The sequence below is a fragment of the Cygnus atratus genome, chromosome 16 (genome assembly GCF_013377495.2).
Source record: "Cygnus atratus isolate AKBS03 ecotype Queensland, Australia chromosome 16, CAtr_DNAZoo_HiC_assembly, whole genome shotgun sequence".
In the NCBI taxonomy this organism is placed as follows: Eukaryota; Metazoa; Chordata; class Aves; order Anseriformes; family Anatidae; genus Cygnus; species Cygnus atratus.
In genome coordinates, this window is record NC_066377.1 from 8,059,156 (window position 1) to 8,086,386 (window position 27,231).

The window sequence follows — 27,231 nt, forward strand, 5'->3', positions numbered from 1 at the left end:
ATTGTTTATCCACACCAAGATTTATACAACTTGTAGTAAATCACAGTCTTTTAAATGATGGTGTCAGAAAGGTCTTCAGCTCTCAGTGCTGGGGAAGTTACATGTAACAAAGGAACTAAAAGAAAGCCCTAAAATAATTAAATTCTGCTTTTGGTCACTAGCTAAATGTTTGACAGAAAAATTAGCAGTTGTTGACGTCATAGGATTTCTATTTACTCAGTCTTGCTTTGAGATGCAAGTACTACAAGAAACACTTATCTATGGGCTTGTTATTTTGCATATGTTCCAGAATGGCCCTTCAATGAGTTAATATATGAGCTAAAATATTGTACTTTTCAAATTTCAGAAATTTGTGGTTAAATAGTTGATTAAAGATTTTCAGGAATATCTTAGTACAAAGCGCTTTCAAGAGAAAGCTTCCCTTGATTGCATATTTATTAAGCTCAATGCCTGTGAGATACGGGCTCGCACATGCAAATCTTGTAAATGGCTTAAGTCTCTTATTACTCCAAGGAAAACCTCTCTGTTCCTCATCAGCCTGTTACAAATAACATCCTTTGCATGCTTTGTTCTAGTACCATCAATCAAAACAGAGCCCATTGATGACTATGATCCAGCCTTAATCTGCAATACAGTACACAGTGGTCTGGGAACAGTAACACAGCCATACTATTCACAGCACACAATGGTCACCGAATCCCCTTCCTGTCTTGTGGCCACTATGGCTCCCTGCCAGCAGTTGCGCTCAGGCCTTTCTTCTCCTGATTCGCGATACCATCAGCAGAATCCGGCTGCTGTAATATACCAAAGAAGCAAGAGCCTTAGCCCAAGCCAACTGGGCTACCAGCAATCCAGTTTGATGGCTACACCAGTTGCTATTTCAGATGCCCATAGGTCAGTGCTGGTGCATGCTGGTTCTCCAGGCCAAACTTCAGCAGTGCTCCACCACTCTCCAGGCAACCAGCAGTCTTCTCCAGTGATTCACTATTCTCCAACCAACCAGCAGCTGAGGTGTGGAAGTCACCAAGAATTTCAGCACATCATGTGCTGTGAAAATTTCACATCCAATGTTGCAAGACCCAGCCAGCCCCAAGTTAGTCAAGCACAAAGGTTAAGTCCGAGTTCATATCCTACTGTGATCCAGCAGCAGACAGCTTCAGGCCAACGAGCAGCAAAAAATGGACCACCAGTCAGCGACCAGAAAGAAGTATTACCAGCTGGAGTCACTATTAAACAGGAACAGAACCTGGACCAAGCATATCTGGACGACGGTAAGCACTGCTCATCTCTTTTACGGGTTCATTGGTTCATTGGAGGGAGGGGGAAAGTTCATGACTTAGAGATCCCACCTGTTCCTTGTCACAAAAACAACGTGGCCTCCTTTTGATGTGTATTTGCTGTTTGCTCATAAAAGTAAGTTTTGGTCTTTCATCAGTTGCATTTTTGGTAGATGGCAATGGACTCTGGCAAATGAGCAAAAAACAGAGTGTTCTGCAGAAACCGTCTGTCTTGCTTTGTGACATGGAGTGAGCTGTCAGGTTTCAAGCTGTTGCCATTTTGTTTCCCTTTGCCAAGCATTAGTTTGGAAAATGGAGAAACTGAAACAAAATGCACTTTTAAATTATTTTTTATTATTCATACCAGGGCAAAGTACACTCTGTAAAACGCTTTTGTACATTTCGTACCAAAAAAAGCCCATTGAAGAGTCTATCAAGGCCTGTAATGAATGGGGTAGTGCTGCAGGCAAAACTATTGCAGATGTTCTAGATGAACAGTAGGACATTGATAAGTAAAACAATGCTGTTTCTTTGTGGTGAGCCCAGCAGATTTAGACTTTAGGAATGAATATAAGTTAGAGTAAAGCTTTGAACATATCCTGCTTATTCTTAGGTAGGCAGCTATTGGCAAACTGGTTGATTGGTTCTTTCATTAAAGTAGTGTCACTGTTCCTTGCAAGAGGAAATCAATGCAAAGTTAGTATTTGCAGCTGGCTGCTGCAATCATAAAGGCGAGTAGCAAAACCTACATTGATTTTAGTGGAGCAGAGTGCGGTTGCTGGATATATTGCTGCAAATATATGATGCTCTTACTCATAGCATACAGACCTGACTTTCACATATATTCACTGCTCCTGTCCTTACAGTCTAGGTAACTGCATGCATGATTTGATCCTGTGAATGTGCACAGTTTTGTGGTTTGCAAGCACCCAGTAGTCTGAGATTTTTCCTGCAGTTACCTACCTAGAGTTGTGAAATTGTGCCTGTGGAAGTTTTATTTTCTTAGATTCAGGTACTGAGTGCTCTGTGGTTGTATCATCTACAGTCTTCCTTGCTGCTTTTGTGGGCAGAGTAGAGCCCGTTAGTCGAGCAGTCGAGTCTGTTTCTCTCTGTTTGAAATGCAGGTGATACATTTTGGGTGCCATGACTGTAAAATCTGGAGAGTTTTTACTAGTATCTTTGTCTGAAGAGAAGTGTTGAATTGGGCTTTAACTGTGAATTTGATTTAGGAGATTTGCTAGATCTGCAAGAAAACAGCTAAGAAAAATCCACTTCCCGTTCAGGGAATGGGGCATGATAAGAAAGCAAGATAATCTTTCTGATGATAAAACTGAACTCTCTGTTCTGAGGTACTTTTAATATGAGAAACTGAGAGCTTCTTCCACATCTCTAGAAATACTCGGTACAAACCTTGTAAAAGAAATAAAAAGAATGAAACTTGAAGTTAAAGCTAGCAGACTTTAGAGTAGAGCCAAAGTCCACTTAAATGAACTCCCAAAATGGACTGCGAAATTAATTTCAATGGGTTTTGAATCAGGCCAGAAACATGTAAATAGAGCATGGCTCACAAGGGATGTGCTTGACCTCTGCTAAGAGAAGCCATTAGGCAGAATAGCAGCAAGTTAGAAATGAAGTTCCAGGCTTCTGCTTGGCTGACTGGGTCATTCCGAACTGATTTCAGACTAGAGATTAATTTATCAATTCTGCCACTCAAGTCGAGCAAGGTGAGTTTGGTTACATACAGCCTCCGTACTGACCTCAGTGAGTTTACATTAGTTAGACGTCTGACTCGGAAAACTGTGATTTACTTTAGGACTTTGCAAAACATTTGATTCTGAAATGTTCAAGGCTTAAATTGAAAAGCCACTCTGTTTGCTGCTGGGGGAAAATGACTCAGAACATAACAAAAGCCATATTTTTCCTAACTAGAAAGTTTATTTTTGTGCTTTATAGTATTAAAAGAAACCAAACCCAAAGGATTATGGAGGCTTTACCCTCAAATCCCTTTTATCCAGAAAGCTATTCTGAGATAAAGTGAGCTGTTAGGCCTTGCTGTGATTTTTCATGGATAGATGCTGAGATGATGGTTCCCCAGCTAGGCTTGGCATGAGTGCGCTGCAGTGCCACTGGTGTACAGACTCTTAGGCAATGGCTGTTTTGGTGTCTCTCGCTTCCCTTCTCTCCTCTTCCCTTCCCCCATCTTCCTCCTCCCTCATCTTTGTTCTTCTTTCTCCATATTTCTGCTGACAGTCCAGCTTTCGACCCTCTCTGTAGTTCTGACCTCCTCTTCTCAGCTCTCATCCTTTGCCTTCGTGGTTAGCGCACAGCCCTGGTGTTCTGGGCTTTGCTTCTATTCTCAGCTCTGCCATGAACTTCTTGTGTGACCTGGGACGAGCCCTGCTCCCTCAGTTCCTCATTGCTGGAGCTGTTCCCTCTCACAGAGGGTACAGTGTCCCATTGTTTGAGCTCTCCTGGAAGTGACCAAGAATAACATCTCATAGATAACACAATTACTGTTTCTATTTACTTCTTCCAACTGCCATTGCTGGCAGGACCCTTCACTATTTTCTTCTCTGCTGCTGCTGAAAAAAAAAAGGTATTTAGCCTTCTTTCTGAGCCCATGGTTTGTTCTTTTCTCAGAGTCTTCACTGCTCCACGGGGCACATAAGATTCGGGGCTTAGCACGCCTAATCTCTCTTTACATCCTGCCGTGTAAAGATAACAGCCAGTTCCACCTCCACAGGAGGATTACTGCCAAACATGTGACCGTAGCTCTCGAGGCTGTAAGCTCTGCAGGTTGAGTAGCACAGCTGAAACAGCGAGGACCTTAAGGCAGTTGATGGCAAACGTTGGCCTGTCTTCTCCGGTTGGTTGTGCTGTGTGCAAGGAGCTCTGCGCATAGCAGCTGCATAACTGGTGCCAGCCATACTGGCTACCTTCATGACAACTTTAGCGTGTCTGTAACACATTTCTGACCATACTGCAGATGTGGAGATCTGTGATATGCTTTGTTTGAAGGAGACCTTTGTCCTTTTCTCCTCTTACCTGTGCTTCCTTAGGGCAGCAGGTGCCCTGCCCAGCCTATGCAGCCCACTCGCAATTTCTCACCTTTCCCCTGCAAGGCCAAATGGCAAAGTGTGTGGTTGCTGGAAGGAAGGCTGGAGCTCTAGAGTCCCAGAGGCTGGGTTTGGAAAAGCAGCCAGCAGGGAGACTGATGCAGGTTGGATGTTGCCTCCCATATGTGTATCTCCATATACATATTCCTCCATGCACCATTTCTCTGTCCAACAAACAATACATAGATAGATAGATCTGTAACTTTTTGATATGAAAAAGTGAACAGGGATCCCCAGAGGAAAGGACTACGCATGAAAGATTGGCAGAGAAGCATTTATTGCACACTTCTGCTTCAGAGGCCCATTGCTGTTGGAAATATTTTGGGAGAGAGGATAAGCCATGGTCAGGAAAACCCTCAGGACTCAACAGGTAATGCTGGCAAGAAGCGATTAGTTAGTTCAAATGCAAGTGAATACCGTAGGAAAAGCGAGTGCTCAGCATGTTTCAGATGAGGCCTCATTTTCATATTGTTCATAACCAAAGCCAGCCACAGTGGTAAACGCTACACCACCAAGCACAAAACCTTAACAAGTAGAGCTGCGTTCTTCCGGGACGTTCAGAACAATCGGCTTAGCTATTTAAAGCAAAAGTCCTGTAAAAAAAAATAATTATTTCCAACACCACCCAAAATCCATCGGTGCTGACTTCTGTAGGGGCAGGATGGAGAGCGAGGGTGACCGGGGCTGGGGGCTGCGGCCGTGCCCTGTGCCCCTGCTGCAGAGCCAGGGGTTTGCTGCAGAGCCAGGGGTTTGCTGCACAGCCTGGGGCAGCTGCTCAGCCGCCGTGTGCTGCAGTTCCCATCTGAGACACAGAGAGACAGCGATCGTGTGACAAGAGCAATAGGAGGGGAAATGCATCGCAGACAAAGCTCTCAGATGCGACACGATCTACAAGTGCCTCGTAGAGGTTCAGTGTAAAGCATGGGGTTGGGTCTTCCCATACAAATAAACGGACGTGTAGCTGTTGTCTTGCATGTTACCAACTTGCCTGCCTGAGATTTAGTCCTTCCTTTAGGTTCGGCTGTCATGTTGTGCGCTTTTTACTTTACAAAGAAAAACGATTGTCATTATTCAAATGATAACTATCTAACCACATCTGACACTCAGAACTGTCTGTTTGATACAGGATCTCTAAATTATTTTTGGTGCACCAGTAATCTTTAATGGGGAGGAGAGAAGCAAGGCAGATGGCTGTGTAGTGGTTAATCAGACTGCTGATCAGCAGAGATGCTTTAGAGTGAATTCATGTATTTCACAGAAAATTTCAGATGCGGCAGATAGTTCTTCAGAAAATGAATTTGCAGTGTGTGCAGTGTGGTGCCTGTAAATCACCCGGCACTTTCAATCACCTTCACTACAAGCAACCTGTCAGTTTGGGAGTTCTGCTCGCCACCTCAGTAACCATTGCCCTTACTCGGAATGTGCCAGCTCTCTCCTTTTTCTTTTTGTGTTCTTTCTTTCATTCAACTGCAAGAAAATGTGCAGTCTGAACCCACAGTGGCATGAAATCAAATGCAAATCTCTTCTTTCCTCCGTGGACAGGAAAAACCTTTTCCGAGCAGCTTTTCTCTCTGTAGCCACATAGCTGTCAGGCCCAGGGCTGAGCACCTCCAGGAAACCCCAGCTCCCCTGGGGAAGCAAAGCTACTGTGTCAGCCCTGCATAAGCAGCAGCCAGGCTCTGACCTCCTTCCTGCCAGCACTGGTCTCTCGCTGCCTACTCTGCATCTGCGCTGGTCCCACATGTGCCTCAGGAGCCTGCATCCACTGACACGTGTGTGGATGAGAGGAGAGGGTGAGCACAGGCTGGGGGAAGGAGGATGCTCTGCCACTGTCTGCAGGGCACCGTCCTCACCTCAAAGCCAGAAGTCTTTTGGGGTTTCAGCTCAGGCAGCAGCATGGCACGAGCATCCTCACCCTCCTCCCCAGTCCCTGCATGGCGAGGGTGGCACAGAGCCACCAACCCTCTCAGCTTGGTGCCAGCTGGGGATTTCCCTGTGCAGGGGGAACCTCAGCTGCAAGGTGAAGGCAATTTACACCCTCCGTGCATTATTGAGCAGCGGAGCAGCACTAACAGAGGGCAGGGATCCGGCCAGCTGCAGAGAAGCTGCCTTTCTCTTGTAGCACTGTATTGATCTCCTGGCCAGGAAGCACAGAAGATGGTGGCTGTGGGAACACGTTGTAGTTTGATTTATATTTGTCCACATCGTGCATCTACGCTCATCAAATGCACAGAGGAGAAGAGCAATCCAGGGCAGGGGGGAAATGTTCCTGTTTCCTGGTGCTTTAGACAGGAGGGAATTTGCATGTTGCAAATGGGCTGTCGTTCAGTAAGGGCAACAGTTTGCATCAAAAAAAGGCACGCTCTGTTTTTAATTAGAACTACTTTTCATAGAAGGTGTGGTCATTTCTGCTCAGACAGGGTTTGACTAAGAGTGAAGCATGTACGTTCTCCACCGTGTTTTGCTCAAGCACTCTAGCAAATCAGGGTATTCATCAGACTCATTCCTGATGCTCTGACTCACTTTATTCCAGATTTTCTGTTCTCTGCTGGGACTTGATGCCACTCCTTGGGTACACTACATGCTTTATGTCTGGATCACTGTTATTGTATGCTTGTGTTAGGACCCAAGTCCCTCATTCGTGTTCCAGAGTCTTGCTTTTGCTAGATGTGATGTGAAAAAAGAACAAAAAGGTGGCTCTGCTCCCCAGAGCCCGTGGTCTGCTGTTGGGAAGTAGAAGGATCTTTCTATCAAGAGGCAGGTCTCCTGGGTTGTGTCTGAGCATGGTCTTTCGCAACATATTTTACTTCTCTGTACCTCAGTTTACCATTAATAAAATGAATCTTGTTATCCTTTCTTCTAGTACAGTTAAGCATTTAATTAATTCATGTTACTAAAACTCACATGGACTCTCAGGAAGAAAAGAAATGGCTGCATACTTGAATAAGAGCTAAGTATTAGTGTTGTTATGGCAGACAGGCATCTGATGTTGCTCTTCACCTCTAGAAATAATTCACTATTTGAAAATTCAGCCCTTTTTCAAAAACGCTCTTTTCCCAGTAGTTCTGAGTGGCTGTCCTGCCACCTAAAAACATGCAAAACAAAGAAAAGTGAGAAAAAAAAAACAACACATACATCTAAAATCAGCAGTGGAGGAAGGAAGAAAATGAATCAAGTGATTAAAACCATAGTTCCACTGGCACCTCTTTGTTCTCGAGCTCAGGAATCTTTAATTGGTGCAGTAAGTGCCCACAGGCAAGTTGTGTTACAAAGCGTTTCCTGTTCAAAAGAACATGCAGACTCCATTAGGAGACCACAGGCACCGCCGCCAAGAACTGACAGTGCAGGATGGGTACGTGAAAGCTTGCTCCGTGCCTCAGTGGGCAGGGTCCCACCAGCAACCCATGCACCAAGACAATAAAGCCCAATCCTGGCGATTTGCTGGTGGAAGGCATGCCACCGTTTGAAGACTTAAACAGCGGACTGTTATCAGCAGAAAGCACTTAGTTTTCAGAAGGCATCAAGCAATTTTCAATGATAGTTTTGAAATACTGGCAGAATTACTTGAAAAAAAGAACTTGTTCATGCAGTTGGGAATTGAAAGCTTCTAAACCACAATAAAGTCCTTTCCCAGACTTGCTGTCCATTTACTCCACGCTCATGGCATTCCTTAGACGGTCTGAATCACAGACAGCAGACAGCTCTTATAAAGACGACCATAGACACCCATCTGTTGGAAGACATCTGCCAAAACAGACCATACATCTACTTTTATTCCTTCAATCCACTTTCAGTTTAAAGGGATAACAACAATAACATTTTTCAGTCCAGTGACACTGTTCGTTCAGTGCAGAGGAACAGTAATGAATTAAAACAATTCCACAGCAGAAGGAAGCAGGCAAGGCTTTCCCCCAGCTCTTACAAGTTGGACAAAGCGGGGGCATGGAGCTGCTGAGTTGCCCAAGGTGATGCAGAATGGCGCTGCTAAAACCAAACTAGCCTCGAGCATCCTACGCTGCCAGGTCCCCCAGCCACGTCCTTCCTGCAGATGTGGGGGTACCAACAGCACCTTGGGGCCATTGCCTGGAAATGCCCCCCAGGCTGTGAAAGCACTGAGGTACCGACGGGAGGCACGGCAGAGCTACTCGCTCCTTTTTCTGTCTTTCCATCAGACTCACTCTTTTCATACCGTGTATATCAAAGTGTGCTATCCGCTTTCTAGAAGTGAATGAGTGACTGCTGGCAAGCAGTACGTTACCTGTCACTGAGAACAGGTGTGGCTGTTAGAAACACCCTCATTTCTTAGGGCAAAGCTTGGAGAAAGAGCAAAGCTGTCACACGAGCAAATACAGGGTGTAAGAAAAATGAATCAGTGGTCTTCCTGTCAGCTAGGGGTGACACTGAGGGCTCTACACAGAAAGTCTTTTAGTTCAGGCAAAGTCATGACTGTTTTGACAATATTATTTTTAAATGGGCCTTTGGAAATGAGACGCAAGAAATGTGCAGATAGCACTTTCATAAGAAAAGTGTGCAAAAGCAGGAAAGGGGGTTAACTCCTAGAGCTGAATTCACCGTTTTGCCTTGAACTAGAGGAGTGCTTTCTGGAAGCCTTTAACAAGGCTTGATTTACACTTAGGCAGCTTACCACAGAACTATGCTGGTTAAGGTGGTTGATTTTTTTTCTTTTGCTAACACAGCTATTATGGTATGAGCCCTTGTATAGACACAGCTCCGTTGGTGTAAAAGCGCTGGGATCAGCACAGCTGGTGCCAAGGCAGGGAACCACCACCAGCTGCTCCACTGAAAGCCTTTTGTACATCCGCATGGGGAGGGCTTCACCGGCAGCACCAGTGCCGCTCAGCTGGCTGAGCTTGTAGGGGTAGCTGCAGCCTACATAACCCAATGGATTCGCATACGCAACATGGGCAGTAATTGCACCAGCTCAGCTTTGTGCCTTTACCACCTCAAAATGAATCCTGATGTTGGTAACTCCCAGCAAAGATGATGCAACGTGCTGGATTCGTTTATTAAAAAGATGCGCTGCGGGGGGGAGCTGTGCCCTCCCTGAGAGCTAAACTAGCAGCTAGGTGTGTACTTGTCCTCATGGTTTATCTTGTTATCTCCCCTTTAAAATTAGTACTATGTAACTGCATATACATGTGAACAGGCTTGCATCTACATGGCAGCTCAAAGATTTTGCTCATTCTTTGCAATTTCATTGTGAGCCTTGGAATATTCTTAGTGATTTAAAGTCCCTGTGCAGGTGACTGCAGCAAAATATGAGAGGTTTTTGCTCTTAGTGATCTTTTCAAATCTAAGCCAAGAAAATATAAAACATTAAAATTAGGAGCCTCAGTGTTTTGATCTTTCAAAACCCAGGCATGCAAAAATGATGCAATTTTGGGGGCGGGGGGGGTGATTGCCTGCTTTTAAAACCAATCTCATGGTTATTAGGTGCCTGACTCATGAGCCCTGAGCGCCTGCATTTGGCATTGCTGCTCTTTGCAGTTTCATTTGTTACAAATTGAGTTCATGTTAAGAATGTGCAAAGGTAGGAGAAGGAAGTTTTCTCCCCTTCCAGCACAGTATAATGGGAGGATTCTGCTCCCGCTGAGAGGGCGAGTGAAAAGGCAGCTCAAGCCATCTTCAAACTGCACTTCTGAAATCTTGCAAGCAGCTGCAAAGAGCCCTGCTGCTTTGAAAAATTTGGACAACATCTGCGCGTTTAACTATTGTGAAATAAGATGCCTGGCAAAATTAAGCATCTTAAAGATATACAGGCTATTTATGGTGCAAGCTGAAAGCCAGTTATAAAGTCTAAAGCTACAGAAGAATAGCTGGATTCGCAGCGTTATTCACACAAACAGAACCCTTCCAGCTGAGTACTGCCAGGCAGCGTGGATAGCTGGTGTGGGGCTTCTGGTCCATATAGATTTTTTTTCACACAAGAATGAAGTCCTATAGGTGGTTAATTTAAAATTTTCTTTTTTTTCCACCTGGTTTTCATACTTTATTTCTTAAAAAATACAATACTGATTATTTATAAATCCCTGAGCACTTAAAAAAAGAGGATAAATCATCTGAATTTCCCATGAAACACAATATTCTTACAAGAGCTCTAAATAATGAGAGCTAATTTAGCTCTAATTAGTGAGAGCTTTTCTGCCCAGCAGAAGCTGCTATGGCCTTATACTCGCAGATCATTTTATAGTGCTGCTTACTCACCAGTTCCAAGAGATTTCTCTGCTGTAATTTGGATGCAGTGTGTTTTTAGAGGAATTTTAAAAGCAGACTGGACAAATGCACAAGAAGACAATTCTGCATTGGCTATGAGAGGTACTAAATGACCTAATAGGTCATTTCTACTTCTGTGATTTGAAAAACAAGCAGCACATCTGTAGTCCTGCCAGCAGGCGAGGCAGAGATAGGGGAGCAAAGCAAATTTGTGAAGACCATGAAACTCCCTTCCCAGCATATTAGCTTCTAATTTGAATTTCCATCCAGCTGCTAACTTTCACACTCTTTCTCCGTGTTTACCAAGAAGAAAACAGAGGAAGGTAAAAGCCAAGCTAAAATGCATAAACAATGCAGTTGTGTCTGAGTCATCACTCCAAGTCCCCATGCTTCAATTTTGCAAGCACAGAAATCTGGGCGTACATCCAGCTGTGAATTTCACAGATGGATCCTCTCTCTGAAAGGGGTCTGTGCAAAAACCCTAAATCCAAGTACTCCCGACTTTGGAAGCTTTCCTGTTCTCCAGTTTAGGTGCACGTCTGCTACGAAGACTACATTCTGTTCGGCAATTAAATATCTGAGCTCTCTATTCACGTGACTAATGGCCTGATAACGTTGACTTTGAACCTGGGTTAGATTTAGCCAGTGGATTTTGTGAGATACAGAAGAGTTAAATCTTCAGCTACTCTAACCTGGAGTAAGAGCACTGAGGATCAAAGGACTTCAAGGGTGATGCCCATGTGACTCAGCAGAGCAACACTAACTCGCTAAGTGAGAAGCTGGCCTAACACTCTTCATCTTCCTGCAGGTTCTCCTAATCCACGCAGTTCCCATTTTAATCATGCCATGTCCTTTTGTGGGTTTTTAATTTGGAGTCTGTTTGCATTCCAAAATACAGACTAAACTCTGCCCACAGCTAGCTGAACAAACATGATTTCTTTAGAGTGAAATCGTAATTGAACTAGATTTAGTGAGAAAACTTATTGACTTTTGCCCATGGACGCTGGAGGGATACGTTTGCATCTGAGGGAGAGTTTTTCCACGTGGATAATTGTCAGGTGTCAAAGTAAAGGTCAGAGCGGGCCGTGCTGTGCTGCCATCCAGCTGCCTGTGTTGGCCATGCCTTGACTCCTGGCTGGTGGGGGGGCACTGGCAGCACAGACATGCCAGCCCTGTTTGTGCACCAGGGTGCACTGCTTGACCAGAAAACCTCGAGGCCGTGCAGAAATAACCAGGTGATATCACAGCAAAGTGACAGCATCATTTAGTCCTTTTCCAGTGCTTATGCTTGCTCTTCCTTTGTGCAGGGACTCTGAACCTTCACTTTTAACGCGCAAAGAATAATTTGGACCAGGGCGAAAGAAGCAGTAAATTAGAGGAGTGTGAGTTTGCAATCATCCCCTCTGATCTTCTCTGCCAGGGGAGCCTAGTCAAAGATTCCCAAATTGTGGTGTGGTTTGGTTTGGTTTCTTAATGATGAATGACTTCATCATTCGTGAATGAATCGAGTCAAATGTAGGACAAATAGTGAGACACATGAATGACTCTTATGACATTTGCAGTGTCTCAATTGGTGCTGGTTTATTTAGGTGGTTTCTAAGTTTCTTTGGAAAGAGTGAGAATGACTAAATGAAGGGGGAGCCACTTCAGAAGTATGGGAGTCGGTGGTGAAAGTATTGTGACAGTTAAACCTCCCTGGGTGAAATGGCTGGCATTATGAGCAACGCGGCATCGGTTATTTTGTAAGAGCTCAGCTCCGGGAGCCTCGGGAGCCACAAGGCCAGAGGAAGCCAAGTGATGTGCCAGGCACTGCCTTGCTTTATGGTCAGACACCTCCCGGTGCTCGGGCCAGGTACTCACCAGCCCCCTCTGGGATTCCAGCTCCTACCCGGAGGCAGCAGGGCGCTTCTCCGGAGGTGTCTGTGAAGGTCCTGGTGTTGGAGGGCTCCTGAAATCAGACGCTCTGTGCAGCTCTCTGCATCCAGACTGCCCACGGGCAGCACCTTCAGCCTCTGCTTGCAGGGGAAGGGGCACGTGGGGCACAGCACCCAATTCACAGGTCAGCCAAAACCCCAAAATAAGGCCCAGCATTTCTGTAGGTAAGTGGTCGCCAACCTAGGAAGTTGTCTGTATGGCTTTGAGGAGTCCCCTGGTTCAAGTCCTTGGATATGAAGTAATTGTAAATTTGTACAAACTGGTGCTTGCAAAAGGCTGGAAATAGTCTGTGAACGTGAGCACTGACCACTCAGGGCAGGTCTGGGGAGCAAACTGGCTTGGCTGAAATCAGAGGACTGAGGCAAATCAGAGCAGAACTTTAAAGATTTGTAGTTTTTTAGTTATCTTCTGGTTTGTGCATCTTTTTTCTTTAAAATCATTTCAATTTTCCTTGTGCACAAGGAAATGCACACATACATTTGCTTTGAGTGCGGTGCTGTTTTCTTCCTTGGAAAGCACACCAGGGTACTGATTACCAGCGGACAAACTCTGGGGGAAGATTTTCGGCTAGGTGGGCTGCCTTGGGCCTCTCCTAAGGTCTTCCTGCAGCCTCATGTCTTCAAGTAGCTTCTACAGACATTTTCTTTTAAAAAATACCATGGATTTCAATACACTTTTTCTTCCATATAATTTTTATAGGTTATTATTAAAATAAAAAGCCCACAAAATGATTGTTATGTCAGTTTTTAAAATTACTACTTCTGGAGCTTTGTTTTACACTTGTTGACATTTCATAGCTCTTCCCAACTTCCAGACTAGTGCAAGTTTCAGATCAAGATTAAGACTTACCCAAAATTCAGGCGGTTCTGCTAATGGTCTTGGTGTAGATGTAGCTTTTAGCGCTCCTCCAGCCTAGTCTGTCGTGCAGAAAATCATCTCTGCTTTTCAGAAACCACTGCTGAGCGTGAGTGTCCGTGCAGGAGGGCTGGAAGGAGCCTTTCCTGCATGTGACATTCCAGCGCAGCTCTCGAGGGGCCGCGTACCCCGGCCATGCGAGCAATCTAGCCCTTAATCACAGTTAGACTGTAATATTTACAAGCATTTCAACAGACTGTGGTCAATAGAACAAGACATTCATTTCCTCCCGTGAATGCAATGAGAGATGCACGCAGTTGATGGCTGGTTTATTACAGGAAGCACGCGTTGCCATACAGCCACGCTCTGCTCGGGCTGCCTCCCAGGCCAAGGAACGAGAGCAATTAGCCAGGGCCCGGCTCTGCCCCTGCCTCTGCAGCGAAGGGAGCTCCGTCATGCCGTGTACACGGACCAAAACCTCTCGAGGTTTTTTTTCTTTTTGAGATGCACACTGCCTTCAGCTGACCGGCAGATGCACCAGTTATCTGGGGAGTCCCTGTCTGTGGCACCTGGACAAAAATTCTCTGGCTGACAAAGAAGTGAGAAAATTAATTTTCTTTTCTTCAGAAAACAGTGCGCGCCATCGTGCCTGGATAGATCAAATTTGTTTTGATAGCAAAACAAGTTCTATGGAAACCATTGTGAACCCTGGAGCGAGGCTGCCCAGGAGAGTTGGGGAAAGCCGCTTTTGTTTGTTGTGCTTGGCATCGTTTTGCTCTGGATGAAGATGCTTTAATTTTGTGGGGAGACCCAAGAGAGCATTCCTCTTTTTCCATACCAGAAAGCCTTCCAAGCTGGCATAAACGTCCCCTCTTTCCAGCTGCTCCTTTCCAAACACACTGTGCCTCCTAAAGATAGTCTTTACAGTGGCTGGGGCTGGTGGAAAACATGAAGCCTGCATGGATTAGCACAGGAATTCATTTGGGCTGACGAATTGGGTTTCCCTCTATAAACAGCACTAGTGTTTTCATCTTCTGGACAGCACAGCAAACTTCACGTCCTCTCACTCCTCGGCCCGCCTCTCCCGCGCTGTGCATGCATCCAGGCCAGCCTCGGTGAAAGACACACAAAGTCCTGCTTATGGGGGAAGGCAAAGAGCACGCGTCCAGCGAGGCGTTCTCGACTGTCCCCCTTCTCAGAGAGGGTTTTTTTTCCAGCTCTTTAAAGTGATGCTGAAGTTATTTGGTTTTCTCAGTTTATTTTTGTTTCCAGGTAAAAGGGAAATTAAAGTAATCCCTTCTCCTCTGGGTTAGTGACCTTCCAAGCAGCCCACACTATATATTTACGCATTTACTTTTCAGCTTTGTTTATCTTCTGCTATGATGTGCTTATCTGCAGGAGGCAGGGATTCGCTAAAGAGGGTTGTGTCTACTCCTTTTCCCCTGGGACTTAGGGCACTCAGAGGCTGGGCTGTGGGGGCACATCCCTGCCTGCTGGGCTGTCCTACCCCTGCCAGGGATGCACAGGTACTGCTTCTCCAGCCACGTGGAAAACAAAGTTTGCTCTTTTCCCAGCATTTCTCCTGTTGGTTTGCAGGATAGTGCTGAGCACCCGCCTAGCACGCCTCTGAATGCCTCTCCTGCAACAAAGGCACTTGTACAGCTTATGCTTTCTCTTAGAGCTTACTTGGTAAATCTCATCAGCAGGGGTTAGTAATCACCCCGCTTTGTTTCCATCATTGCTTGGGACGAACGGGAAAGACGTGGAAGGGCCGATGATGTGATCAGGCTACATTTAGCAGGGGTTGCGTTTACCTGACTGTTCAGTGCAGGATGATTTCGTCCATGTCACTGAGAGACTTAGTATAGAATAAAGTTGTGTGGATAAAAACTGGGTACTTGGGGTTCAGCTGTCACATGAAAGTTATTTCAATAATAAAGCCCCATCCCTTAACTTTACTTAATCACGGTGTTTTCACGTGTGTAACCCACACCCCATTCTAAGCTCATTCCTTGGAAGTCTCTGCACACTCTCCTGCCCTTTCAAGGCACTCTGCACGCTCTCCTGCTATTCTCTGGCTGTAGCAGGGGGTGTCTGCTCCGGGGTCAGGGGAAAAATGAGGATACTGTTGTGGTCTCAGGAGAGAGCAGGCAACTGCAATGGGCGTGGGAGAAGTACTGGAAGGGACGTGTGCTGGGTAAATTCATCACGTATAACCTGTCCTGCTGCTGAATCATGGCCTTTTTACAGATAACATAGATTATACTCATAACAGTATGGGATTAAAAAAAAAAAAAGGAATCAGAAAACCTGCAAGCAATGCCACAGTGTTTGAAAGTTTATCAATCTGCAGTGCATTTATTATGCTGCATTTCGTGGTGTAGGCATTGTGATACTTTCACAAAAAGCAGAAGCTATTGGGGTCAAGATGCAGTTGGCTGCAACCGAAATACTTTCTCTGCCACGTCATTTGCTGGAGACACCTACTGTGTAGGTCCTGACCACCTCGCTCTCCTCTTGTGTGGTTATGGTGGAGTTGAGCACCGTTCCCCTTAGGGTGATGAAGAGGCTGCCCCCAGGACCCCAGGAGAGGAAGGTGCTGGCTGGGACATGGACTTTCCTGCAGAGCTGCTTTAAGCAGGCTCACTGGCAGCTGAGGTTTTGCAGCTGGAGCATCAGCCATGCTGAACCACACGAGGAAAACAAAACCGAGCAGATTTCCAAAATACTAACAGCTGGATGCAGATGACATTTCGGAATGAAAAAAAAAAAAAAAGAACAAACCAAACAAACCACTCTCGTGTTGCTCTTTTCCCCTTCTGATGCTGCCCCCATGCAGTTGAGTGCCTTGTCCAGGCAGGCAAACAAGAACTGCAACCAGGGGACGTTTCTGGGACACCCCATCTGGGAGAGAAGCGGGGAGTGCCTACTGGAGATGGCCAGCCTCTTGAACCATAAAAATTGCCCGTCTTTGCAGGTGAGAGGCTGCAGCCCTCTGTATCTAGGTCACCCTTCAGATCTCAGCCAGGGTCAGCAGTGACCAAACCCTCTCTGGAGACTCAGCTGGCTGTCACTATTTGCAGCAGCGATTTACAGCCCCAGTATAAACTGTGCCGTTATTCTCAGTGTTGCTTCCAGCCGTGCCTGGGGCAGCCCCAGGAGGAAAGCTCCCTTCGTGACCTGCAGGGCATCACCCCGCATGCTGACGGCCCCACAGGGATGCCGGCTGCTGGCTTGGCTGTGGACGAAATGCTTGCTGCTCAGCGGAGCCCCCCGCAGTTGACCGGGCACCCGCAGCACGGCGTGGGGAGTTTTCAGCTCTGCGAGGCTCCTTTCACCCTCTCCCGGCACCCACGGCAGTGTGAGCCTGCTCTGAAATCGTTGTGGCTTCGCCACCCACTAAAACCAGGAACGTGTTTTATCTTCTTGGCTGCAAAAGGGAAAGACCCAGCTTCTTGGACAGTTTATCTTTTCCCACCAGTAATTACTTTCATTTTTAGGTCTCTTGAGGGGGCGTTTTTTCATACCTGAAAACTTCCCTTCCCTTTACTGGGCACCTGCCTGTTTTCCTGCTGCTGCACTCAGGTTATGGCAGCACTGTGCAGTGGCGGTCTGTGGTGGTGCTGCACTGTGAGCCTTCCTCGTGGTGATGCTGCAAGGAGCGTGCAAGGAGGCAGCATTGATTCAGCCCTTGCTGCTACAAAAACCTTCCCATCTCTCCTCGGCATCCTAAAAGACAACCCTCAGTTCCTCTTGTAGGATTTCTCTGTTGTTCACCAACATTTGTTCCATCTTCTCTGTCATGGTGGTAGAGGTTGGGCCAGATTCTGAGAGGCGATGCATGCTCGTGTCTTTGTATAATTGATTATTTTTAGAGTGGGTAGTTGTCTCATCCACAGTGATTTAGCTGACAGTTAGCTACCCAGATAGCTTTAAAAATCTGGCCTTGAGGAAGATACCAGTGGCTTCATATTATTCTGTTATGCTGTGTGTGTTAGCCAGGGCATTTCATCCGTGTTGGCAATTGCTCTCCTTCTGAGACCACTCAGAAAGAGTTATTGTGAGCTTGGCCTTCAAATTTGCTACTGCTGTGTCTTCCAGCTGTCTGTGGCTGGTTCCCCAACTGCAGGACGAGCAGCGTTCCCGTTCAGTCCACGTTCCTTGCCGAAGGAATGGCCTGCCAATTGCTTTTGAAAGTGTTCTGTAGTCAGATGAGATCATATCACACGTAAGAAAGTTTTATCTTTATTTTAGGCAAGAGGGTGTTTTATCACCATGTGGTTCCAAAGCCTTCGCCATTTGGTTGGAATTCACCCAGGAAATGTAGCAATGGATGGTTAAATGCAAACTAATAGGTTCAATATGAGCTACAGACGCGGGGCTCGTGAGCTGGCTGTGCAAACTCGTGCATAAAGGAGAACGTTGTCATACAGCTGATGAGAACTTGGGACGGATTAGGACAGTCTTGCTAGGTACTTACAGCGTGCCCCTGAGACGCAGCGCTGAGCAGAGCGCCTCGCATCCTGCCTGGGTCGCACGGGGATCCACACAGCTCGGAGACCTCACAGTTGGAAAATTCAGGACGGCTCATTACATCCGGGGAAGGATTCCCTGGGGCAGTCTCTTTGGGTGGTTGTTCCTATGTCTTGATCTAGAATTGGGATGGGAGGTCTGCAAATAATTGAGGACTAATGTCTGAACAAATGTAGGTTATTGCTATTGTGGTGAAGTTGGAAATTGCCCAGCCTCCATAGCTCTGGCTGCTCTTCAGCTAAAGATAGTCACCTCAGCAGCTATTGGACATGGAGGAGCTCAGCTCTGTTTCTGGTAATTTATATCCCCCCTTCTCTTTTCTTTTCATATTGAGAACAAAAGTTTTATTGTTTGTGTCATTGACTCAAACTGAAAGTTTTAAGTCTACAGATGATGCACATGCATTTTTCTTATGTTCTCAGGCCATTTACTGTCAGAGCTTCCCGGCCTTCTTGAGGTGAGATGCAAAGTGAGCTACAGTGTCTGCTCCCCGTACTCTTTGCACTCTGTTTGGAGTTACAGGTGTCTCTTATAATTAGTTCTCCCTCTCACTTCATCACAGTCTCTATTCTGTCCGTACGCTCCATAGTATTATTTTTATCATTGTATTTTGGTATGGTAGAAAACCCCTCATGGATGAGCTCTCCATTGTGACAGATGCTGTATTGACTCCTAAGATAAAAAACCAACACAACAACAAACAGTTGCTGCCTCAAAGGGCTTACAGTCAAAGAGCAAAATAAAAGCTAACAGATGGATGTGGGCCGACAGGCAGCATGTTGTATGTGGCACCTCCTTGACATTGTTTTATGTGAATTGTAACACTCTGTCAGTAACCACTTAAATACTTAATGGTCTGGCTTCTTTCCAGTGAACTTGGGGCGTGTAACTGTAGCCCCAAAGTTACTTGCTCTGTTGTCATGGGCTCCCATTACCCAGACCTGCAGACCTCCCTACCCTGTCCCTTTCCATCACCTGCAGTGCAGTGATCACTTTCCTGACAGCAGTGCTCTGAAAACAGCACTCACCACTCAGTGCCTAATGCAGAGGGGAAGAACCTGCTCCCAAGCATGCATTTGCTGAAGGATGTGGAATTGTGATAGAAAAGTAATCTATGCAAAAGTGATTTCATATGTCCCCATGCTCAGTGTTTTGCACTAAGAACAGTATGCCTACTGCCCCAAATCCTCTTTAAAATAAGGCACATCAGAAACATATGCCTTCTTCGTGCTCGCTGTTGCGAAGTTGTTTGTGAAAGCAGAGTAATTGCAAGCAGAAGGTCATTTGCATGCCTGTTGCATAGGAAGGCTTGGTCTATCTCGCAGTTGTTCATAGGCCATTTGCGCATCTCTCCTGTTCCCTTGGACAATGGCTTTCTGCTGGCTGTTTTCTCCTGAGAACCAGCTTCAAAACTCAGTTCAGACACGTTCAGAAGGAAACCTGGTTTGCTGGAGAGGACCAGATTCTGCAAGAATCCACAAGCCCTTCAGCAGGGACTCTTACAAAGTTAAGACGCTGCAGAAGATAAGATGCCAGAGAATTAGAGCCAGTAAATAGTTGTCTGGATTAATAGACATAAGCACAAGTGCTCAAGGGAGGAAAATAGATTACATTATTGACTGTTCATCCCCTGCAAAACTGCCTTAAGGGAAGGGTAGTATGGTTTGTTTCTCCTCAATTAAATATTTGTTAAATGGTTTGTTTCCCCTCAATTAAATATTTGTTCTGGTAGTTCCTTTGTGACAGAAATATAAAAAGCAGCAGCATTGCCTATTCTCGTTACTTTCAACTAATCCTGAACATGCTGTAACTATTCTTCGGTTCCTACCCCCCAATTATTTCCTGTAAAACATAGCTTTCTCCCGTCCATTCTTTTTTCTCTGTCTGTTTTTCAAACACTTTGCTGAATGACTCATATCACCTCTCAGTAAATAGGTTAAGTCTAGGAGAACGATAAAACTGCAAAGTGCCATGTGAATAAACAGTGCTGTCTCCTGTGTGCTTTTCCTGCCGGCAGGTACTATTTTAGAGGCATTGCGGTATCTGCTACAAATTTCATTAGTGTTCAGACCACGAGGTGCAAGCTACTGTAGAAAAAAATCATCACCAACCTCCTTTGGTTTTGCTGTTTTTAATCTAAAAGAAATAGATACTAATACCAAATGGCGCTGCTTATCTCAGCAGTTTTGTAGCAAATTCACAAGGTCCAAGGCCCGCTCACAGAAATAGATGCGAGCACAGTTCCCCCCGCAGTGCTTTGCAGCAGCAGCCACAGAGTTAGATCAAGAGTTAGGAGTGAGAAAGCGGAGCCTCCTGCCTTGTATTTTTCAAGCTTCAGTCCATCAGTGCAGAATTTCTGTATTTGTTTAGCCAACTAATGTGGCTTAAGAAAATGAACTCCATCCCGTTCTGGTATAAGTTTTTGTATATGTATTTATGATGTGCATCTTCTGCTTGGAATATTTCACTTGGTCTCATTGCATGTTAACTAAAACTAAATACAAACTTCATTTTTTCTCAGTAACTTACTAACTATCAACTAGAGAGAGCCAACTGCATGACTCAAACACGTGTCCACCCCTTACAGTTTCAGCCAAAACTATCTGGCACCAGAGTATTGCAGAATGAAAGTCATATCTAAATATATGTGAGCAGAAAGAAAGTCAGTTAAAAAAAGACTTTGTTATGGAAAGCTACTACAAACCAAATCCACGGTGGCCTGGAGTTCCTCCTCACACCCAGGCTGATCTAGTTTTCCACTTTCAAGGTATGCTTCCCAAAGTGGCTACTTAGACTCCTGGAAGAACTTCACCAAGCTGTCAGACACTATGGAATGCCTTACACAGAGTGACCGAGCAGACTTAAAGGGTTTATCTGGTAAACAAACAGCATATTTATTGTCCTCTCAGCAAATTTAATAATACAAGAGTTTTTCCTTTTTATTCATATGGTTCCTGGCAGCGTCACCATTAACATTCAGAGGCAGTCCCGTGTCAGGTAACCCAGGCCTGGTGCTGGGGACCACCCCAGTTGCCATCACTCGGATTTGGTTTCAGCATGTGCAGTGCTGAGGAGGAGGCAGAAAAAGGGTGCTGAGACTGGTACTTACAGAAACACCCCAGTTCGATGGGGCGCCTCTCCTCATTGTAGCCATGCAGTGACCGAGATGGGGTACTCTACAGTAAGGGTTTTTATACCAGTGTGAAAAGTGACCCTGCAGATGAGCTCCAAAGGCTTCCTGCAGTGGTAGAGCTCCCAGGGCAGGAGGGAAAGTGCACAGTGTTTTGCCTGAAGGTGCACTTTTCTCATTGCCAGCTGGCACAGATTCCTCCTCCAGTCGATGTGTAAACAGAGTTTGCACCTATCTTAGAATCTTCAGATTAAAAAAATGATGTTTAAATAGTGAAATTCATCAAGCGAACAGGAAATCACACTCTGGAGCAAAATTTGCTCTTTCTCTTGCCATTCCAGTCAACAACCCAGGATGAGAAAGCTAGTGTGTGTGTATCCTGCAGATACCACATAACCTCTGTTTCCTGGTTCATGGAGAAAGTGCCTAGAAAACTCAACTCATTGATTTCCAATAGATTGAAACAAGGATTCAACTGGGTTCAGTAGGAGAAGCCACCACAGATGGCACCTGATCAGTCCTCGAATTCCTTCCTTCAGCTCACCTTAGTGCAACATTTGGTACCTGTTTCTCCAGGACAGAATGTCGTTTGTAGGCAATATAATTCTTCCATACATTGTTTGCACTTCTGATTTCAGTCCTCTTGTTATGGGGGTCTCAATAAACTGGTCTACCAGGGAATTAAACAACCCGTTAACACCCAGTTCTCTTCTTAACTGATTAACTGTGTGAAAGTCCTCTGGCCATGGAAGTGTAATGATTTTTTACTAATCACTTACAGGTTCAGGTGCAACTTATTACTGATTTACAAGATTGTAACCATTTGTGTAACGGGCTGAAGTGAAGCATGGCAAACCGGGACAGACCCCATGGCGTGTAGTACAGGGAAAGCAGCGCGGGTTCCACATTATCTCCACGCGTGCAAAGTGCTCTGTGTTCTTTCCCCTGGAACTGCTCACTTTGCTTTGTATCACTGGGAAGAAAGTGCCTGGAGGGCGCCGTTTGCAGAGTAGCAACTTTGCCTGAGGATTGTGCATGGATAAACAAAAGCAGGGGGATGCCCGTCTGAAGGAAGGTACTCAAGGAAGGTACTCGGTACCTGCTGCCCTGGGATGCCAGGCCCCGGCTTCCCACACCGTCAGTGGAGAGAGCAGCCAGCTTCATACAGTGGTACCCAGGGGCTGCCAGGACATGGCGTCCCCGGGGTGAGGGATGCTCCGTAGTCTCCTGGCTTTGGATGCCATAAAACGAAGCCAGATCACTGTCTTCAGTGTGCTCCTGGTAACCTATGTTGGCTCAATGTTGATCACCCCAGTAGAAATACTTAGGACCTAATTTTTAGAGATAGTGAGTGCTCCAACACTGACTGATGATTGTGGGTTTAGAGGCGTTATTTTGCTGTCTTACCTTGGTGGCTATAAGGATGCTTAGAGTGCCTGAGCTCAGCATCTCATGCTTTTGGTAGTTTGGGATTCAAGCTACCTAAGGACTTTATAGCATCCCTGTAGGAGTATTTTGAAAATGAAGTGCTCTCCACTATGTCCACACGCTCCGTACAGGCTCGTTCTGTGTCATCATCACACAGGCTCCTTTCCTTCCAGGTCATCATCATCCCAGGCTGTTTTTTTCTCTGTTAGACTTTTGTTAAATACTTCTGTGAAGTATTTAAGTTCCCCAAGTGTGACCTTCACAGTCTGTCTGCATTTTTCAGACTCAAGCAAACCTTTGATAGAGCTGGTCCTTTGGGAAAACTTTGGACTTGGCCAGCGCGACATGGCAAGATGACGGCATAGCAGAGCTCCAGGCTGCGAGTCCCACTGTCCAGTTGTGCCTTAACCACTAGGTCACACTTTTTCCTCACAGTTTTAACACAGATGTTTCATAGCAATAGGCTTTTGGTCTTTTCTGGAAGCAGGCTGACAATAGTGGAAGTGCTTAGAAAATCCTTAAAAGTTCTGGGGTGTCGTCATGGAGAGATGTGTGTTTTGAGTATTTCCTTCTTGATACTTTTGATGTACAGTGAATTTAGGACACTTTTTTTTTTTTTTAATAGCAATGCTATCTTTATTTTCTGCTCTTTTGCTGCAGAAACACGCAGCTTCCTGTTAAAGATTTTGGGTAGGATGGTACCATAGATAGCGATCTTTTTTTTTTACACCTCACTCTGGAAGCTTACTGAAATAGAAGGGGAGGTTAGTTAAATGGCGTGAGCGAAATACAGATCCTGTGAATCGCAAGGAGTTTAGCTATTGATTTCAGTTGGGACAGGCTTTAGCCAAAAATATGTATTTTATTTAGATTCTGTTTTCCATCAGATATCTATATTATGATGTTAAATTCATGGAAAGATGCCGATGGGTTTTCAGTCTATTGAAACTATTGTAGCAAAAATGCATCACGGGACTTGAATCAGTTTGGGGCTCACTTAGTTTGAGATCAGTAACTTCTTCCAAGAGTTTGCATAAGTAACAGAGATGACACGATTGCTGTTGAGCTGGATGGCGTTAAAGAGGCTTATAGTTCACAGAGATAGATTACAATACAGGCCAAAAAAGTTCCGGGGTGCTTCTCCTGACATTATTTCAATAAGGAGAAAAAACCTTTGGGGAGGTGGAGATGCAATTAAAGCAAAGCTTTACAGCTGAGCACCTCTTGGCAGTTATCTGTCCCAATTTTCCAGAAAAAGCCTTTCATTGCTGTTGATTTATAAAAACATCCCCCCACCCCAGTATTTTTCCCCAAGACAGTTTGTTGGACTTGGGCTCCTTGTGCCTGATACACCTAAGTTTGTATTTACCAGTCAATTAGTTGCTCTGCTTGCATGTGCAGAGGCTGATTTTCCAGGATGCAGAATATAAAATAGGCTGTGTACTGAGTGGTAGGTTCCAGTGTATGATACGTGGCTGCACAATCTGAGGGAGCCAACTAAAATATTTCTCTTCTATATATAGTCACCTGAAATCCAGCAGCAGAGGCACTTCTGAATCTTGTACTCAAAACTAGCTTAGTTTTTAAGAAGCACTTTTTCCTCCTTAATATTGGAATAATTTTTTAATTTCCACATGGTTTTGTGGGAAGTGCCAAATGCTTTCATGATGCATTCAGAAGAAATCTAAAAAGATCAGATAGAAAAAAAAAAAGATTCAGAATCTTAAATATTGCCATTTTGTGAGAAAAAAAAAAATCTTCATTTGTATTTGAAGGAAAGACTGTAACTTGCATAACTTCTTTGCACATATCTTTCCTGTTCCTTACAACTCAAGCAAAGTGTAATTTACACAGCCACTGTGCTTAGATCTCTCATTTGAAAGAAGGGACTGACTTTTGATCTGGCATAAATGTGTCATGCTTTATTTGGGCCACAAAGATGATAATACAACTGAGTTTTGCAAAAGGCAGTGACTAGTCTTTGACCTGACTCACAGACACATGGACCTCCTGTGCCTCTGAAGTCTCAGATCAAATTACCAGCATTTCTCGTATGTTTTCTGATCAATTTAGGAGTGTAATTTTTTGCATACTTATTTTTAGATAATATCAGTTGAGAAAAGAGGGGAAAAAAAGTAAAATCTAGTGCTGGATCTGAGCAAACAAAGGTCAGTGGTTACGTTCTGCCTTATGTATTGTATATGCTGAAATGTCCTTTTAATAAATTAAAGCACAAAATGAAAGAGTAGCTGAAAACTGTAACATTTGGCCTTGCAACATAGGCCAAAGGTTACTTTTTTTTTCTCAAAAATGGTTTTGCAAATCTTTTTCAGAGCTGATAGATACACACCTTAGCTGGATACAAAACATTATATGAAAAAGAATGACTGTGATCTTTGATCCAAGCAATCAAAAAGAAAGGTAATTGGTATTTTTCTGCCTTTTCTCCAGCTGTGTGTTTCTCTTAACCTTTATTTATTTATTTTTTCAATTAAAAAGTCATGCCCCTTTTTATTTGGCTTAGAGGGTTTAAAATCTTATTTAATTTACTTTAATTTTTTTCATTCTTTTTCTTCCCTACGTGTGTACCACAGAGCTGTCCTGCATTAGCTGGGGCTTGGTGGGCAGGAAAGGAGAGACGGGGCTGTGCATGCTGGGCCGAAGCATCCTGCTGTCCCCAGGCAGCACCCAGAACCACGCTAGGACCACAGTTTGCCTGGTCACGTCTTCATGGCACGCTAAAAGCTCAGGGTTCAACTTCCCTCCCTGGTCCCTGAAATGCCATCAGTCCCTCCCCGTGAGCCTTGTGTTGGCTGCACACATAAAATGCCTCTTGGCCACACTGGCAGAGCAAAGGGGAATGTGTGGGATCCGTGCCCAGCAGCGTGGTGCAGGGAACGACCCACGGGAGGTTGGCTTTGCCTCCTCCGATGGGACCTTCGCTCTAAGAGGATCCCAAAACCCCAGACACTGCAGCGGATACAGTGCTGTGACAGCGTTGACTCCGCTGGTGTTATTCCAGACACATACACGGAATAACGCTAGTAGAGTTGTTATTCCAATGCGTGTGTGGATGTGTGCACGCGCACGCATGCATATGAGTGTGTGCATGTATATAATCAATTACAAGGAGCCTGACTCTTTGCCAGCTAAAACTGGAGACTGTTTTCTGTCTCTGGACTACTAGTCAAAGCTCGGTATTTAATACAACCCACTATCATCCCACAGGCGAATACACTCCAGATTTCTATCTGAGAGGATGCGAATTAGAGTCTTAAACGTCTTTGAGAAGCGGAGCCTGAGAGACTGACTGTAACCCATCAAAGCTGGGTGATTAGAATAACGCAGACATCCCTCTGTGATTTTAGCCAGTCTCCCAAGCTGACTTGGGGATCTCCAAGCACCAGAGCTGTTGCAATACCCATACAACAGCAGTATCTAACAGGATATGCTGAAGAGATTCAGGCCACACTAGGCATTTCCTTGGTCTGGATGGCTGACGTCAGCTGTAATTTCAATACATTTTTTATGATTTAATCTTTCATAATCTTCGCATATGTCCTCATGTCCCCATGTAATTAGTTCTCGCTCATTAAATGGATCAACAACAGTGTGCTCCAGAGCTGCCACATGCCAGGCACCTTAAATAACATTTTATTTATTAATCATGTTATCTCTATTTATTTCCTCGCAGCTAGAAATGAGCAAATAATGAGAACCGATACTTGAGAGACATTTTAACCATGTTACCAAAAAAAGATAGGTGGGACTTCAGAATAGCAAGTTCCGTGCATGATCTCAGCTTCCTCTGAAGTTTAGATATGTCTCAGTTTGCTGGTTTTGTTCACCCTGCTATTGAAACCCAAGTCGCTGAGATTACACCTCAGTCTGGATCCAAGTGCTCCCAAAATCTCTGGAGCAGATGCGCTGAAGATGGGTGATGTCACCAGGCTGTGTGGAAGTGACTCCAAGCTGGGAAAGCGATACCTGCCTTGGGATCCACTTGTAACATGGCTATTAGGTTTAGGGGCTCTGGGTGTAGATTAGAGCTTTTTGTGCTTGGGCAGTCATTGACTGACACATCCTTCCCTTGGAGCTCCAGTGTAGCCGAGCCTAAATTGCCCCTCACTCCCCTCACCACATGGGTTTAGCTGGAATTCAGGGTGAGTACAAGACATTCAGGCCAACTGATGACAGGGAGCGACCTTGTCATTCAGATACAACAAAACCCCAATTTGCAACCTGTAAGAGCTCACACAGAGAGAGCCCAGCTGTGTCCTCGAGCGTGGTCCTGCAGCCCCTCTACAGGGCGGATGTTCCACATCCCCCTGCAACTCTAGCTCTCTTCAGATTGCTGTCCGTCTACAACCTCAGCCCACAAAACCTACCGCTGACCTCCAAGGCAGCATGCAGGAGGGAAAGTGAAGGCTGCAGGCTGAGTAAGCCCCGTCACCACATCGTCCCACCTGCCTGGAGCCGCGAGTGGGACTGCGCTGGCTGGGCTCAGCGCTCGCGGTTTGCTATTGCTGCTCGACAGCTTTCGCTTCGCCTGAAGCTCAGCCTGAGAAATGCACCAGAAAGGGACCCCTCAGAAGGCTATGGGGTTAGCAAACGCCATTAATTACCTGCTCGTTCACCTAATATTTAACCCATCTTAGACCAAGATGACTTGGCTCTGATGTTTCCGTAAGTGGTAGCTGCATTGTATGAAAGGAAACTCGTA

General features: G+C 45.3%; 1 protein-coding gene across 6 annotated transcripts in view; it reads left to right on the forward strand.

Moving 5' to 3' along the window:
- NFATC2 (nuclear factor of activated T cells 2) overlaps positions 1-27,231 on the forward strand; it is a 99,040-nt gene that overhangs the window by 63,511 nt on the left and 8,298 nt on the right. For 5 of the 6 annotated variants that reach the window (XM_035548009.1, XM_035548010.2, XM_035548012.2 and 2 more), the window contains exon 9: positions 576-1,271. In XM_035548009.1, coding sequence (XP_035403902.1) covers positions 576-1,271 — 696 coding nt within the window. Of the gene's footprint in view, positions 1-575; positions 1,272-24,841; positions 24,930-27,231 lie in introns of all 6 variants that reach the window. The other variant, XM_035548011.2, reaches the window with a different exon arrangement.